Source organism: Nilaparvata lugens, chromosome 3 (assembly GCF_014356525.2).
Source record: "Nilaparvata lugens isolate BPH chromosome 3, ASM1435652v1, whole genome shotgun sequence".
Taxonomy (NCBI): domain Eukaryota; kingdom Metazoa; phylum Arthropoda; class Insecta; order Hemiptera; family Delphacidae; genus Nilaparvata; species Nilaparvata lugens.
The window spans coordinates 12,314,390-12,332,714 of NC_052506.1; the positions used below are offsets into that span (position 1 = coordinate 12,314,390).

General features: G+C 33.2%; 2 protein-coding genes across 4 annotated transcripts; one reads left to right on the plus strand and one right to left on the minus strand.

The window, feature by feature from the left end:
• Positions 1 to 3,158: 3,158 nt before the first annotated feature.
• LOC111049235 (protein bric-a-brac 1-like) lies at positions 3,159 to 9,257 on the plus strand. Of its 3 annotated transcripts, none has more exons than XM_039425377.1 (5): positions 3,159 to 3,372; positions 4,958 to 5,157; positions 5,948 to 6,127; positions 7,312 to 7,609; positions 8,824 to 9,257. In XM_039425377.1, exons 2-5 carry the CDS (start codon positions 4,975 to 4,977, stop codon positions 9,186 to 9,188), a joined length of 1,026 nt encoding a protein of 341 aa, XP_039281311.1. In that variant the 5' UTR covers positions 3,159 to 3,372; positions 4,958 to 4,974; the 3' UTR covers positions 9,189 to 9,257. The 3 variants fall into 3 exon arrangements, with proteins under 3 accessions (XP_039281311.1, XP_039281312.1, XP_039281313.1); XM_039425378.1 differs by having other exon boundaries at positions 3,181 to 3,372; positions 4,937 to 5,157; XM_039425379.1 differs by having other exon boundaries at positions 3,181 to 3,372; positions 4,964 to 5,157.
• On the minus strand, positions 7,441 to 18,123 carry LOC111049246 (heat shock factor-binding protein 1). The gene is made up of 4 exons (XM_039425380.1): positions 17,787 to 18,123; positions 16,666 to 16,732; positions 14,126 to 14,228; positions 7,441 to 7,467 (listed from the first exon to the last, which is right to left on the minus strand). Exons 1-3 carry the CDS (start codon positions 17,889 to 17,891, stop codon positions 14,140 to 14,142), a joined length of 261 nt encoding a protein of 86 aa, XP_039281314.1. The 5' UTR covers positions 17,892 to 18,123; the 3' UTR covers positions 7,441 to 7,467; positions 14,126 to 14,139.
• Between the last annotated feature and the right edge of the window lie 202 nt (positions 18,124 to 18,325).

Below are 18,325 nucleotides of genomic sequence, written 5' to 3' on the forward strand. Positions count from 1 at the left end.
GTATTTTCCCTCCTCATCATCCAACATCTTCACTCTCCTCCGCCCCTGCACCCTCCCTTCCACCACAGTCCCTTCCATTGTCGTCACAAGGAGGCCGCCATGCCTTAGATTATTTGAGCAATTAAAATTCAAGAATAATGTTTTTCATCAATTCGTGTAGGGCTAGTTAATATTTTTGTATATTTCTTTTAGAGAAGTTAAGCATTTTGAATTGAATTTAATGCCAAAAATTACAAATACATTTTTCTACAATAATTACAAGAGTATACAATACAAATAGACATTGATTGCAACTTGAGTATAACAATATTATCTAAGTAATATTTGGCACTGCCAACATAAGAAAACCTTGTGTGTTGGCAGTGAGGTGCAGTTCACTTATTCTGGATGCAATTTTGGTACGAAATTCACAATTTTTGGATACTGGCATTTTTGCTACTGCTATTCACTAAAATTTCGTTTATTTACTACACAGGCTAACATATAACATTAATGCACGAGGCATTTGATTTATGAACTCAGAATGAGTCAATCTCGATAGCCACCAAACTCAACTCTAGCTTTGAGTTATCAGGCGTCAATGGGGGGCTCTTATGCTCCCCACTGCGAAACACTGAAATACTCTCACTTTCCTATCTAATGATACCACAGCTTTATCACAATCTCATGTCATAAAAGTCTATTATTATTTGTATCAAACACAAACCTAAAACTGCATGATTTTATTCAAACTAATCACATTTTTTGAAAATAAATTAATCTTTTTCACTTTCAAAGTTTTGAACAACTACCTTCACGGTACCGGTAGCTAAAAAGTAGAGAATGTGGAATAGCCTTAATTTTGTGAAATAATTTTTTGATAAATAGAACTTCTCTAGTCCAAGTATAGGTATATATTATGGACTAATTGATTTTATTCAATCTAATCAACATTTTTTTCAAAATAAATTAATCTTTTTCACTCTCGGAGTTTTGTACCTGTATCTAAAAAGTGAAGAATGTGGAATAACCATAATTTTGTGAACGATTTTTTTTTCTAAATAGAACTTCTCTAGTCCAAGTATAGGTATATATTATTATGGACTAATTGATTTTATTCAATGATTGACTTGAATTGATTTTATACAATCTAACCAACATTTTTTTCAAAATAAATTAATCTTTTTCACTCTCGGAGTTTTGTACCTGTACCTAGAAAGTGAAGAATGTGGAATGACCATAATTTTGTGAAAGATTTTTTTTGATAAATAGAACTTCTCTAGTCCAAGTATAGGTATATATTATGGACTAATTGATTTTATTCAATGATTGAATTAAATTGATTTTATACAATCTAATCAACATGTTTTCAAAATTAATCTTTTTCACTCTCGGAGTTTTGTACCTGTACCTACAAAGTGGAGAATGTGAAATAACTATAATTTTGTGAAATAATTTTTTTCTAAATAGAAATTTTCTAGTGCAAGTACAGGTATATTTTATTATGGACTAATTGATACAAAAATCCTATAGGCTAAATAAACGTAATACTTCAATAAAGTAACTGTTTTTAATACTAGATACAGTGGTAGCAGGCCTCCTTTATGGAATTGTAATACTGTATTGTCAATTCATTTGACACAAATTTTCATAGATGGAATAATTGAATTCTCGAACCTGCAGGCCTACTTAGTATGTTTTGATAATAGATTTCATAAACCGCTCTAGTAATATGAAGCTCAGTAATCTTGAAAGCTCAACTCAGTTCATGGATGCAAGGATCAATATGATCCTACCAATTACAGTCTACGAAGAATTGGAAATTTGCGAAAAAGTTGCTTATCAACTAAAAGGGTAAGTATATAATTATATGGTAGGCCTACCTATAGATAATAAAAAAAGTTGAGTTAAACTCATAGAAATAAATCTATGAGTATCTAGTATTAAGATATATATGATTATCTAGTACTAGTAGTTCTGTGAACAGTAGACCTCGCGCTCAGTAAGTTACATTGACCTGTTGTAATGATTTCTCAAAAAATAATAAATAATTTATCAATTTAAAATGTCTTGAAGAAATCCAAAATAAACATAGAGCTTTCTGTCCTATCGTACCGTGACGTGTCGTCCCGGAATGTGAGTGTGAGCGCTGTTATCAGGTCTGGCTGCAACTAAACTGCCTACAACTTTGATGGAAAGATACATTTTCAAGATGTTCGATGTTTTTGAACGGGTAGTATTATAGTCCATTAAACAGCTGATTTATGATGGATAATTCTATAGTCTGATTTTTACTTTCCTTGCCCTGATTACTTTTTACTTTCCTTGATTTTTTTCTTCCTTACCATAGGTAAGGAAAGTATTGCTTTCCGAAAAAAGGTACCCAAATTTCCAAATTTCTATACGTTTCAAGGTCGCCTGAGTCCAAAAAAGTGGTTTTGTGTGTGTATGTGTGTGTGTGTGTGTGTGTGTGTGTGTGTGTGTGTGTGTGTGTGTGTGTGTGTGTATGAGTGTATGTGCGTCTGTGTACACGATATCTCATCTCCCAATAAATTAACGGAATGACTAGAAATTTGGAACTTGAGGTCCTTACATTATAAGGATCCGACACGAACAATTTCGATCAAATGCAATTCAAGATGTCGGCTAAAATGGCGAAAATGTTGTTAAATATAGGGTTTTTCGCTATTTACTCGAAAATGGCTCCAACGATTTTGATCAAATATATACCTAAAATAGTAATTGAAAAGCTCTATCAACTGTCACAAGTCCCATACGGTATCTGTAAAAATTTTATGAGCTCCGCCCCATATACGAAAAGTTTGATTTTAGATTCCCAATTATCACAATAATCCACACTTTTCATACAGTTTTCTGATATGGCAGTAACTACTGAATATGTTCCAATAACAAAAAAGAAGCACGATATGCAATCGACTTGTTTATGGCACCTATAGCCGTGCTACTAGTGTGTAGCATATGAAAAATTCAGCTCAGCGTTGAAGGTCTTCGAAATTCTCGGGGCCTAAATAATAATGGAGGATAATTTCGTTCTTTTTTATTTTGTAACGGCAGGCACGCAATCTAGAGAGAGGAAGCATGCAAGAAAGGTCACGTGAGCGTTAGGCACGCACGCTTACAAGCACGCATCACAGCAAGCACGCATTTAACACGACGGCACGAAATCGTGTTCAACTCTCGTCTGAGGCAGTTTCTCCGTTTTGCAGTCACAGTCAGTCCAGGGCCGAAGTCGAGCCAACTACGTAGTAGTATTAACTAACATTTTGCATTCTCAACTCAACTCCAAGTAATCTGATTCACTTCGTTTCCATTATAATACAACTTTGATCGTCTTTTTTGCAAAAGGATTGTCGCAGCCGAACCCGCTTGAAGGTGAGACAAGATTTACACATTGCTCTCTCTCTCAGATCGATAGAATCAAGTGTTCAAGTCTCTGATAGTTGCTGCACGCTCAAATCAACTACACTACAAATGTATGCGGATCGCTGTTTCGCTCTACAAGTTGAATCATTCTTATAGATAGATAAATGACTTTTACGATAAAATTGATATGGAATAGAGATTGTTCAATACTGTACTGTATAGCCTATATTATTTAGTTTACATAAAATAATAGAAATTCGAATAGTCTACTACATTCATGTCTGTCTTCTGTGAATAATTACATACTATTTAGTAACTTTATGTAAGAAACTTATATTATTCACAAGTTTCCAGTTATCGTGTGTGAAAACTATAATCATCATAATCATTATCAAGACCAAGATAATCTTATTAGATATAGTGAGGTCCACGTTATAATGGCAGTGGATAAAGATAGAAGAATAGCGATACCGATTCTCTGCATTAATTAATTATATTTCTACACTGTCAAAAACATAATTGGCATCGTTGTGGACCTAGAAAAGGATAGTACCACCGGCTTTGTCGAATGATAAACTAGGATAGCAAAACCATAAATGATCAAATACTGTCATTATAACCTGGACCGCACTATAGAGATTCTTACTCGCAAAACCTTTTTCATCCCAATCAAGTTAGCATTGTTGTTACCTATACTATAATAATTATAAAGAAAAGTAAAATCAGAATAATGTTGTGGGATATGAAGATATTATTGTTAATAGTCAAGGTCAATGTGTATTTATTACACGCTCATAATACTTTTTTATTATAGATTTTCAATTTTAAAACGGAAAAAAATTTGGATAAAGTAAAATAAATATTTTTATATTCGGATACATTTGATGTTTTAAAAATGAATATAAATATAATCACCGGTTTCAAAAAATATATAGGACTTCTAATAGATTTATCAGAATATGTTTGATAGAATGGATATTAACATATCTCATGGAATAATAGCAAAAAAAATCCCAAGGATAATATTATGATTATTCATTTAACGAGTTAAAAAATTGCTAGACTTTGTCAGCACACTAATTCATTTATTAGAAGACCTGATATTCCTCTAATTGTATTATTTTTAGTTTTATTATAAGAAAGATATAAATTAATCAAAATTAAGTCTCTCGTTTTAAAATTGTAAAAATTGAATAAGAAAAATGAGTGGAAAAACCGATCGCATTAAAAATAAAACATTGTACAGTCATGAATATTCTTCATATTCAACTAACTTACTGGGATGATAAAAATAGTGACGCATAAGTTAGTTCTCAATAATATTCAAGTGAGCAATTATTTTGGTTTTCAGAGCACGGTTATAAATCGTATTGCTATCAAATAATATGCAATGCATTGACGAAAAAAGTATTTAAAATAACAGTGTGATAATTAAATAACACCTTACTGCATACACACCTACTGTACTGATAAGCTTTTTTATACAGTAATTTAGTTCCTATGGCTTCACAGTAAATATTTATGAGATAAATAGTATACATATTTATAATCATTATTTTTTTAAATTGTTGAGGTTCATCAGGAATTATCACAGTTTCAGGTGACGGCAATATGTCGGAGACTGAAGTGTGTCTCAAGTGGAATACCTTCCAGGAATGCATACTATCTAGCTTTGGGCTTCTATGGCAGGAGGATCAGCTGACCGATGTGACAATAACAGCTGGACATGATGCCTTCCATGCTCACAAGGTCATTCTGTCAGCTTGCAGCCCTTTCTTCAAGAAAATATTCCAGGTTAGAGCCAAATTTATTGTGTTCCTTACCGAAATAGTTCAGTTAATTTATCAATCCAGAGGCATATTTCTGAATTTTCAAAATAAAAAATGCTTATTGCAGAATTGAATGCAAAATAAGACTGCCTAATAGCAGAATAAATCATGAATATTTGGTTGGTTAATTTCACATTCTAGAGAAAACCATCTTCATGACAATGAAAACACGAAAACCGAAATAACTTAGTTAATTTATCAATCCAGAGGTTTGAAATATTTCTGAATTTTAAAAATAAAAAAATACTTAAATTACAGAATTAAATGCAAAATAAGACTGCCTAATAGCAGACTAAATCATAAATATTTGGTTGGATATTTTCACGTTCTAGAAAAAAACACTTTCATGACAATAAAAACACGACAACCATTATTTGTTGCAATAAAATTATTCTTTCAATAAAATTAATTGTAGACGACCTACTAGCAAACTTTTAAAAATACAAAAAAATCTATGAAAACGGTGCATATATGAATATGTAAGTTACTTATTTGAGAGTATTATTAATTATTATATTAAAAATATTATTATCAATAAAAATCCCATTATTTCCCTTACATTCTTCTAATAGAGTATAATAACCTATAGAGTTAAAACATTTCTCAATTACCATAGAGTAAAGATATCGTTTAAGATACCTAGATTATTTGTATCTTCCTATATTAACATTGAATTTAAATGGAACATTTGACATTAAATTACCATGATATTAAATGAACAAATTTTGAACGAAATTTATTCTTCCCAACACAAGGAGACACGCTGCAAGCATCCAACGATCATTCTACCAGGGGCGAACGAAAATGATTTGAAGAAGATTCTGGCGTTTATTTACAAAGGAGAAGTTTTCATTGAACAGGAAAGGTTATCACCTTTTCTACGGCTTGCTGAAGAACTGCAAATAAGAGGCTTATGGAAGCCAAATGAAATACAGGTAAGACAAACTTAGACCTACTAAGTAAACAAGAAATCATTTATACTTCAAGCCATTGATTTTATTTATTAGAAAGGCAATAATGGCAAGTAATATTTGTTTTTTAATTATTGAGACTATATTAGATGTTTATTTTGGTGACATTATTTTGTAATGTGTTTATTATGTGTATTGTTGATGAATTTTTTATAACCTGTGTTAATATTGTATTATATACATGAAACATAAAATTGAATTGAAACTGAGCACAACGCTTTCGGGAACCTTTTTACTGGTGAAATTTTTGAAGTACAGTATTAAAAATAGAATTAGAAGATAATATTTTATTATGTATTTTAGTTTATAATTTTTTCAAAATTATTATACTGATTTGTTAAGTTCATTCATATTTGTTTTTGTGAATTGTCAGTGTTATGAATAAATTTAAATTTCAAAATATGCATTCTATCAAGTTTCCTAAATGGAACAAATTTCTAAGGAAAAACTTTTTTATCATTTTTAATAGATGAAGGTTCCAATATCTTCATAACTAAATGAAATATTAACAATATTTTAGAATTTTACATGATTACAAAGAATGTGATCATGCGTTCTAATGAAGGAAACATGATTGTTGTCTTATAACTACCACATGAAATATCATTTACTCATCTACAAAATACCTTAATTGAAGGGAATGATAAATTACAAAATAATAAAACTCATATAGGAATTCGCTTCGATCTATATTGACGACACTACAGTCAATTTTTTTAATAATAGTTATTAACAAATAGTACTCACGTGTGGAGCGCTTTCGGATTTTTTAAAATCCATTTCCAACACTCTTCCAATTTTCCAATTTCCAGTCAAAAGCGTAATTTGATTCAATCCAATTTTCAGTGTTGAGAATGGATTTTAAAAAATCCAAAAGCGCTCCACACGTGAGTACTATTTTTTAATAACTATTATCACAGAATACAAGTTTCACTTTATAGAAGTGAAATAGTTTATCACTATTATAGAAGTTTTCTCTGCTATTATTCAAAAATTAGACTGTAGTGTAGTGTCGTCAATATAGTTCAAAACGAATTATTAATTTGTAGTTCGTCATGGATAGTGAAATAGATGAGTCTTTTAGGAATTTTGTTTAGTGAAATAGAATTTATTAATTTCCCTTCAAGACGAATCATTAAAATTTCTAGGAGACCTCTGAGCCAGCAGTCTATGAGAACAGATTTGATGAACCAAATCGGATTCGTAAACTAACAGGTGAACCACCCAGCAAGAAAGCGAAACGAAAAAGAGCTCCCGATTCTGGCTGCAGCTCATTTCAGCCCGAAACACCGACACCCATTCGACTAGAAGAAATAAAGCAGGAAGATACCACTGAGAATAACTTCAGATCGCAAATGGATAACCCTTTCGAGAACTATGGACTTATAGCATCGAAGTGGATGAAAAATGAAGAGCCCACAGAAGAGCATCATCTTCCAATTACAAGTGAGATTTCTTTTGTATCTCAACTTTTTCAACAGCTCCATGGTTGTTATAATTTAGCAACTTGAAAATTGTTGAAAGTGAAATGTAACCTATATCTTTTGGAAATGTTAATGTTTACAAAATTTTGGAGAAGAGCAGTTTTGGTCTGAACCTGTTGCTGCTCTATCCCAGTCACTGCTAAATGATTTTTAATATTGTATTGATAAATTTGTTCAAGTCAATAAATTATAACAGGCCACAAAGTAAACCATAGATTTGATTTTGAAAAAGTAAAAAACGTTTCGTGAGAATCATCACAATAATTAAGAAGGTTCAAAATTTGGAAACGATAGCCCAGAAATTGGAAACATCCAATTGATGGGCATCTGACAAGCCTGAGAAGCACAAGATATGAATATTGTATTAATTTAATATGAATGCAGTTTGCGACGATAGTGCACTTTTATTGTCCATCAAAATGGTTACTAAAATAATTGGAAGAAAATCATTTTTAAAATTTCCTTTCGACAATAAATGATAAATCAATTATTGGTTTCAAGGATTATAATTGGCATGCTTTATGATGAGACTTGTGCGTTTCAAGTTTGAACTAGAGAAAAATATCCTAGTCAATTAAAGATATAATTTTTTAATGCTTCCACTCTCTACATATTTAATCTACTCTCATTCAATCAACTAGATAACTGATAATAGAATAGATAACTGATTTGCAAAGAATTCCACTTTTCACTTCCATCAATTCTCTATTTTTTATTAGTAGCTCATTCAATTATAGATGCACGGAGTAAGGTTGGAATAGTTCAAGTCAACGGAATTTAATTAGCAGAGTTTGTGCCGGTTACACAAAAGCCGGTTAAATTTTAATTGTGATAAATTTCACAAGAACCAATCAAAGAAGGCTTTTTCGAAAAAAACAGGCTTCTCAGATTGGTTCTCGTGAAATTAAACACGATTAAAATTAACGGGGTTTTAGGCAACCGGCACTATAAATTATTATCCTTGAGCACGGTTTCATTTTTAAATAATAATTAATGTAATATCCAAGTTTAATTTTTATAGATTTCAAATAGATTTTTATGTAAAATTCAAGAATAATAGCCTACTATTATGAAATATATTCCAATGAGACAAAATGTTCGATTTCTATACTGATTATAATTTTCATTTCAAAATCAATGACAAGTTTTTCATCACATGCTTTTCTTGCATTCCAGGTAGAGACATGGATCAATACCCTTATTTGCGATTGCCATATGCAGATCTCCTACCTTCCACAGAGCACTTACAAGTTTGGGCAAGAAACCGAAGTCTAGTCCAGTTCGCCTGTGATCTCATGAAATTACTATTTACTAAAGATGAACGGATAGTCTGCAATGTTAACGGCAAAATGGGAAAACTACAGTTCAACCCTCATAAAATTAATCTCATAAAAGAGGTTTTACAGTTTTATGCTCGTATACCAGAAAGTGCTTTCGAAGAACAGTGGAAGGTGTGCGTCACTAAAATAGATACAGCAAACAGAGGCTTAAAGCGACGATACAAGTGTAAAGACATCTTCAGTTACGATAGTAGATCATAATTTTCTTATGTCGAAAGTTTGTGGAGTAGTTGTTCATTAAATTATTATTATTTGAATAAACCATTTTTTAAAAAGAAATGTTCTACACTGAGTTCCCTCTCAATGTCAAACTGAAACTCAATTATAATTTCATAAAGCTCGGAGATTCCTGAGCCAAGCTCAGTCAGAATAGCACTGATCTGATGTATCAATATAATTCATCAAAAACGCGTTTTCATTATACATAATGTTTCAGAGAAACGGGAAATTTTGAAAGTTAAATAATTTCAAGTAAAACAAATCTTTAAATGAAGTTTTTCATATCACTCAAAAGTAAAAATAATGCCATTTTAGAATAAATAATACCGTAACATTTTTTTTTTCCTACAGTTACGTTGAAAAGTGGCCATTGCTGCACTGATTACAGAACGCAAAGAATCACTTTTCCGCTCTAGTGCGGGAAAAATTTTTCTGCACTCCAGATTTGCAACGCAAAATACTTAGTAGGTTATATGGAGCAACAGTGCAGCAAAATCAAAATGAAGTTGGTAACAGTGACTGGGCTGCTATTATAGTGAGCAGAGGTGCAACGAAGCACAACGAGCTAATTATTATTCATTTTATATTATAACCAAGGACAACGAGGTCTTTAGGATTTTAGGATTAAGGTTTTTATCAATAATAAAATTACACAGAAAAACATTTGATGCATTTCAGGCAATTTTACCCATAATTACCCACTTTTCATATTCAATGGTAACTGTAGGAAAAACTTAATGTGAAATACGTGCGCAAAGTTCCTCTGCTGCACTCAAGAAACCGTTTCTTTCGGTGCAGCAAACTGTCACTTTGCGCACTAGTTGCACAAATAACTATTGAAGATGACATCTTGCAGGTATGTTTCTTTCCACGCAATCATTCCTGTAGTCTCTTCATCACATTGTCTATGCATGGTTTGACGTAACATTACAACTGGAATTTAAAATCGCTTCTCGAATCTTGGCTTTCAATTCTTTCGTTGTTGCAGAATTGAAAGCCAAGATTCGAGAAGCGATTTCGTATTCCAGTTGTAATGTTACGTCAAACCATGCATAGACAATGTGATGAAGAGACTACAGGAATGTTTAAGTAGAAAAGGAATTTACCTGCAAGATGTCATCTTCAAAAAATAAATGTTACGGTATTATTTATTCTAAAATGGCTTTATTTTTACTATTGAATGATATGAAAAACTTTATTTGAAGATTTGTTTTTCTTGAAATTATTTAACTTTCATAATTACCAGTTTTTCTGAAACACCCTATACAATGGATTTTATTTTATTATAAATATCACTTCAATTGTATTGTGTATGAAGTGATCAATGTCGATCTATAACATTTCTGAATGGTATTAAAGTAACAATACTGTGTTGAATATGAATGTTGGATTAGAAGACAACATTTTCATAACACTAGAACCTAGTTTATGTTGTTACACCATTAATTCAATTCAATTCACAGGTTATGTTGTATATAGTTGGTGACCATGAAATGCGCCAAGAAGGGAGATAGAGTTGGAGAGTTGAAAACTACCAAATTTATTAATTTCAATAATATATTTCATCATCAGTTACAATAATACAAAACATTGAAATGAATTTCATCTGATATACTCAATAAGGAGCAAGGTAACCGTTTTGACAGTAGTGAAGTATTCTTGACGAACTTTCACTTTGATACACTCGTTTTTGTTAGGACTACGATCAGATAAATATTATGTCTCTATGCTATGATGTTGTTTAAAAAAAATCTATAAACAGCAAAAAATGTATAACGTGTTTATTAAAATTATTATTAAAACTTCTAGCTAGAATCTAATCCATATTTTCAGAAAGTTTCCTAATAAGAAGCTTTACTTGATATAAATACAAGTAGCAAAAGTATTTGTTTGAAAAGTGATGACTTTTTATTAAACTAACTCGAAATTAACATTTTTGAACTGCGATTAGCTAACTATTACCAATAGTAATTTTTCTTAAATTTCTCATCAAATTTTTATCCTATACAATACAGTAAATTTTGAATATTTTATTACTTGACCTATGATGAACATTGTTAAATTTTTTAATACACCAATATTGTTCCACTTATACCAATTGAAAAATGTAAATCTAAACAATGTTTTTGTACTGTTTTGGACAACCAATCTGCCTTTGGTAGGAATGTGTTTTGTGCAAGCCAGAGCATTCAATTTCAAATTGCATTTATATTCTAATAAATACAAAATCAATAAATAGCCGTTAAAAAGAATACATTGAATTGAAACTTTTTTTGAATTCTCAATAAAGCTAACAAAGAGAATATTCAAATTTCAAAAATATTTAACCAGCCATAATTTAAATCCAACTTATTCATTTCCAACAATCAATCCAACTCATTCATTTCACAAAGATTGAAATTGAAATGGAAGTTAACTCACATTCACAAATACTTGAAATAGTCTAGGGCATCCCCCTACAAGACTACTAGCAGGTCTGTATGTAGGGAGGAATTGAATCAATGAGGAGTTCTTTACATTTCCGCCTTTGTTATCTTAAGAAAAGGGGCTCCTAGAAAATAATAGTGTCATAGATTGGAAAAATTATAAGAGCATTATAAGATACGGCACTGATGAATGGAGTAAACATATTTTTCTTGTGTTACTATAGTGAGGTCCACGTTATAATGGCAGTGGAGAAAGATAGGAGAGCAACGTTGCCGATCCTCTGTCTTGTCAATGCCTTCTTTAGACGGTAGCTGATACAGGTTTATTGATGTAATACAGGATTTCCCTATTGGAGTCGATAACACGCTGATACCGGATTTTCAAATCCCTGGAAGTCGGCAACCTCTATGCTGTCTAGAGCCCTCGTCGTAGCACGTTGAACGTTTTCCAGAGTCCCGAACCGCGTCCCCTTGAGTTGTCTCTTGATCTTGGGGGAACAAAAAAAAGTCCGGTGGTGCCATATCCGGGCTGTAAGGATGTGGCAATGTTACCCTCGACTGTTTGTTCCCCAAGATTAAGAGACAACTTAAGGGGACGCGGTTCGGGACTCTGGAAAACGTTCAACGTGCTACAACGAGGGCTTTAGACAGCATAGAGGTTGCCGACTTCCACGGAGCGTTCAGGGATTTGAAAATCCGGTATCAGCGTGTTATCGACTCCAATAGGGACTACTTTGAAGATATCTAATGAGAAATTGTACATATTTTGCCCATAAAAAATTTCCTGAGGTCAGTCCGGTTACTTATTATACAGACTATGTATTAACTGTTCATTCTCGTTAAAAATGATCAATTATATTTTATTAAGCAAGAAATTATATTCTTCAATAATTTCATAATTGAGATTGAATATTTTGTTAATTATTAATTCTACATTGTTAAAAGACGATCTGGCAACAGAGCAAAGCGAGAAAGAGACAGCGCTATCCGCTTTGTTGGATGATAGATAAGGATAGCAATACCATTGCAAACCAAACACTGCCATTATAATGTGGACTTCACTATAGAAGGATATCTATAATTATGTTTACCCAAGCTCTCAAATTGAATAGATACTTCATTCAATGAACTACAAATGAAATTCGTAAATTAATACAGAGAATATGAAAAGAATTCCATAAAAGTCACTGTTAACGTAATATTGGAAATACAAAATCTTTATCTGTCCCAGTTCTATAGAATTTCCCCAGAAATTCTATAAATTATGGTTCCTATAAGGCAGCAGCAGCGCTCTCGAGTGGTAGTCCACTCAATTTTCAATAAAAATGGTGTCTGAAAAGAGTGTTGTATTCTACGTATTTCGCAGTGTGCGTCTGTAATGACTGTTTAGCGTAGCCAAGATGCCTGGAGCATCTACACATAGACGTGGGTTTGAATCCAGCCCCATGGATTCAGGCATGGACGTGTGATCAAATCAGCATTGCAACCTTCCGGCAGTCGCGCTGTTGTAAAAAGTACAACAGTGTCAGTTTTTTGCTGCACAAAACTATTGAATGGGGTGGTGTCCGTTAATGAGTCACCTATGCATTCCAAAACTTCCCCCCATCACTCCACTGAGTTGCAGTATCAACCGAGCAATGGTTCAGTCTTTAGGTGCCATTTAGTCGCGACAGTGTATAAGATAGGGAAAGACTCTATACGGGGACTGTAAACGAACCAATCACACAGAATTGATGGCTTTGCTTGATGTACCTTATTGGGCTAAAAAATGGTAACCATCAAAATGTTCGTAGGCGTAAAATAATCCAAGAAGATGGAAAAAGTATTAATAATTATACAATTAATTAATATGTTTTGATAGTAAACAGAGAACATAACGGTGCGTACAGACTTTCGCTCTGCTCCGCAACCGAACGTCACTCCAGCAGAGCGAGTGATGATCGACCGGGGAGCAACAGTGGTTCGACCGGGGAACGCGAGAAGATCTAACATCTTCCGTTACGTTCATGATAGGTGCGTGGGAGGAGCGACTGTGGTTCGATGGTGGTACGAGGGCGGTACGAGGGAGGAGCGTGCTCGGTGCGGGTTGGAAGCGCGAATATGTATACGCAGCTTAACACTTGGAAAATTGGATGTTGTACAAAATACAACACGCGACTGCTCGTGTGATTGAGAAGGGCGCGACTACCGGAAGGTAAAAGCAATGTTGGTGATTATTGCACAGTAATAGCTAACATAACATTTCCCTAATTAAAGCATATCCAATGTCAATGTTTCAATTCCATTTTGCTTCTCCTTTTACTTGCAAATATTCAAATGTAAATGGAATTCTGAAGCTTATAGAGAAAATAAAAATTTCAGGTACTTTCCATTATACAGTGGGTTCATTGGAATCTCTATCAACTTGTGAAATTCATAGTTGGTCCATTCTATAGACAATTGGATAATATTTACATTTGTGTTGAAATAGAATTCGTAAATATATGTACTCACCAGGAATCTCCATTTCATTTCTCTGTTCCCTCGACACCAGCTTGAGTCATCAAATCTGATATGTTCTTCTCCAAATCATCTATCCGCGTTCCCATTTCATCTAGTATTCAACGAGTCAAGGAATCAAAGATGAATAATATATTGACATTCACAGATGTATTTCCACACACAATGACTACATCAACTAAATTACTAGTAGTTCTGTGAACAATAGAACTCGCGCAGTTATGTCGAGTCGGCGAGATATCGGTGTATAAACGACTAATGGCTGTTTGGGTTGTTGTATCGACAATGCTAATGATTTGATGTAAACAGCTATGCTACTATCATCAAAAGCTTACCGAGATGAAAGCAGAGAAAAATCGGGAGAAAATACTATGCTACTTCAAGTTATCAATTGAATGTCTCACTGCATGCAATTAATAGTCCACACATATAGTCCAATTCTATAGTCTGATTTTTACTCTAATATTGGCGTATGAAGGAGGCTCCTTTCCCTTTTATATTATCCTTGAAATGCAAAGTTTCCAAAAACCTTGTATACATGTCGACGCGAAATTTAAATGGAACATACCTCAATACCTGTCAAATTTCATGAAAATTTATTACCGCGTTTCACCGTAAATGCGGAACATATAAACATAAAGAGACATTCAAAACCGTCGACTTGAATCTTAGACCTCACTTCGCTCGGTCAATAAATACTGTCATATATATTATTAGATATTTCATAATCAGTTAACTCACAACAAGAAAATATGGATGAGGCGTGATTAACATAAAAAAATTACTAGGTTTATAGAAAGAGGAAATAGGTTAGATTTACGTAGTTCTCTTGCTTTGTTAGCCCCCAGATGCCATCCCCTGAGATATTTTCTATATAAAAAGCTATCGCACGCTCTGAATCGTTATGCCAACTTCCAAGGATTCATAAGAAGCAGTATGAAAAATAGATACTTGGTTGAAAAATCAAATGTAGTTGATGTTACAAGAGTTTCCACTTGATTAAAACTGAGACTCACATGAACCGTAATCTGAATTATGAGACTATTCAATTCAATTCAAATTTATTTTCACACTCATTTATTTTCATACTATTGAAACTTACTTGTCTTAATTCCCTTCAAGAGTATATGATGCGTTGTTTTGAAACAAATTCATTCAAATTCAAATAGCCTAGATAAATTCAAATTCTATAAGAACATTTTCTTTCTATGTTATCAATAATTAAGTTACTGAAGCTGCGTTTACACCAAAGTTATTAACAAAATATTAACTTAATCTTTATGGATTCTATTAGATTGAACATAACTTATCATACACATGATGAACATATTTGTTTGTCAAGTTCCGTTCAATCTAATAGAATCTATAAGGATTAAGTCAACATCTTGTTAATAACTTTAGTGTAAACGCAGCTTAAAGGTGCAATTTCTTAGCGGCGTCTCGAGACTCGCGGCTATAAGCAGAAGTTTCGAGACTCGTGGTTAGAACCGCCGCGGCTAGAGCACATAACCTATAAATTAATTAGATTCGATGTTTCATTAGATATAAATCGTATAAGCAATATAGTAGCCAACAGATCTAATTCGTCTCCCGCCAAAACGTTCATACATCATAAAACTCCAATAAGTATAGAATCTAATGAATTTATAGGTGATAATAGTATGCTCCTGCCTTCACGGCTGTAACGACGCGTCTCGAGCCGCCTGCTTAATGACTGGCCACTGAAGCATAAAGCAGGGCTTCGAACCCTTCGGGGATCGGGTCTAGTATCTGAGATTCATGAGTAACGCCTCCGTCTCTGAAAGTATTATTATGATTGATTCATTTATAGGACAATAGATAGGATCTAGATCGTTCTGATGATGTACTTATTGTATGAATCAATAAATAATAAAGATACAATCAATGTGTAAAAAACTGCTTTTAACCCAAAAAAATGGTTACAATTTTTCCAAAATGCTCGCGGCCCTTTTTGGGCGCCCGCTCAGTTGACGTGCAAGCGCCTACCTGGGAGACGTATACAATTGGGGGCTGTGAGTATTTTCCAGGTTTGTAAACAAGTTAGAGGATACGTTCGGGCCATAACCGGCCCACGCACCACCGGAACTGCAGCAATGCGTCTGGAGTGACTAGACTAGACTTGTCTGTGGGTGGTTCCACTGTAAAGGCCTACTGCAGGCTGAGTTCCATTGTGACAGTTGCCTTAAGACTTGACAGTGCCGTAGGATAGAGGATAGTACTGTAGCTAGCGCGCTCGACTTCGTGGTGTATGCGAATATCAGGTGACTACTTGTAGGTGTGGAATAAATGTGTGGTTAGCCAAACTTACTGTTTAGTATACATATACTATAATATATATGTCAACTACACAGACGACTATAGACGTTCGGCTAGTCATTTATTAGGAATTGAACCTTTACAGGCAAGTATCAGGATCTAATAAATGAACCAGAAAGGATGTATACTAAAGAAAAACACCTACTACAAAATTACACTACTAAATACTTGTTACTACGTTTGCTTCAAAAGGATATTTCTTGTAATTATTTGTTCCGACATTGTTTGTAGTTTATCCTGGGTCTGTTGAAGTAATGTTTGAATCTGAAATGAAAAAAAATTATTAGCCAACGCAGAAGAAAAGTCCAGTAGCAATAGAAGTATTTTTCAAATTATGAGAATGAAAAATATTGAAGATCAGATAGTAAATCTAGGTATGTGGATATTCCATATCCGCATCATAACATTCTCACCATACCTGGAACATTGCCGGCCATAGAACTGCGGATCCTCACAGTCTTCAGTCAGTACCTGCTTACCTCGTTGGTGCTTCTAAAAGAACAGCTACATAAATTTCAAGTGAGAGGCCAGGTTCATGAGTATTTTACTAAAAGACGTAATGATGTAGACCTGCCACAATTGCGATTGGCCAGACCACACACCAGTTTCCCAATTCGCACCCTGAAAATATTCAACAGGCTCCCATTGTGTGTTCGTGAATTGGAAGATAAACAATTTAAAATGTGCTTTGAGATAAACTTCCACTCTATTCCTTGGGTGAAGAGGAGATCACTCGATTTATTTGTCTCTTTGACATGCCATCTCGAAAGTTTTGTAAATTTTATGAACGTTTATGTTTTAATTTCTATGACGAAATCTAACCAGTGTAAATACTGGTCAAGGATTGAATGAAAATTGAATTGAATTGAATCCACAGTAGAGACTAGAGGCATCTGCAGAATATAGGTAATTTCTTAACGACCTGTAAAGACAAGCAATTTATTTTTTCTTATTAGCCTTTATTATGAAATCATAATTTGTAAAACCTTTTTATGAATTGAAACTAAAGTTCACATTCTGCACAAACGGCTTAAAAGCTTCTATTTGATTAGAGCAAAAATGGTAATTAATCAGAATGTATTTGCATTCCTTTCCAAGAAAAATTCACAGTAATGAAAAACCCAAAGCAATTTACTACTTTAGTGTCTAATTAAAATAGAAAGTAGTTATTCAATGCTAAAGAAATCTATAAAAAACAGGTAAAACAATAATACACAACTGATTTGACAAAAATCGACGTGTTGAGGTTATGTTTGTAACTAAATCAATATCTTCCATCAAGCATAACTTACGTGCCACTTATGTCACTAAAACTTACGTATTGAGTTAATTCCTGCAAATTTTTTGGGTCTGTTTGATTACTCACTGCAAAATTTTGTTGTTCTTCCACTTCAACTTTTATATCTTGCTTTATGTCAGCCATTTCAGCTTTCACCTCAACAAATTTTAATCAGCTGTTGAATTGAAAATTATTGAGAGTTGACGTTCAGTTGAGGAAACTCCTGAAATATCAATTAATTGATAATAAACCGAATAATATATTATTTTGCAAAAGATTCACTTTATTATCGAATAAACTTGCACAAAATACAAAAATAATATTGTATGACTTGATACTTGTTATTCAATACGTTTATAAAGAGAAAGTTCTCTTCAAATAATGTTGAAACCCGGACGTTCCACACAAAACTGAACCTTTTCGAGTGTGGAGCTGAACAGAAAGCCGGGAATTATGATTGTACTTGGTACTGAGTGATACGAATTTGTTGAGATTATTAAGGAGCACGCAACGGGCAACGCTATTTTAATACGGTATAGATTGTAAAAATCAATGAATAATATATTGATGAATATTAC

Coding starts and splice junctions, on each gene's coding strand:
- LOC111049235 (XM_039425377.1), top strand. CDS start 4,975: ATGTCGGAGACTGAAGTGTGTCTCAAGTGGAATACCTTCCAGGAATGC. Junction 6,128..7,311: donor GGAAGCCAAATGAAATACAG/GTAAGACAAACT, acceptor TAAAATTTCTAG/GAGACCTCTGAGCCAGCAGT. Junction 7,610..8,823: donor GCATCATCTTCCAATTACAA/GTGAGATTTCTT, acceptor CTTGCATTCCAG/GTAGAGACATGGATCAATAC.
- LOC111049246 (XM_039425380.1), bottom strand. CDS start 17,891: ATGGCTGACATAAAGCAAGATATAAAAGTTGAAGTGGAAGAACAACAA. Junction 16,733..17,786: donor TGCAGGAATTAACTCAATAC/GTAAGTTTTAGT, acceptor TTTTCATTTCAG/ATTCAAACATTACTTCAACA. Junction 14,229..16,665: donor GGAACAAATAATTACAAGAA/ATATCCTTTTGA, acceptor CTCGTTGAATAC/TAGATGAAATGGGAACGCGG.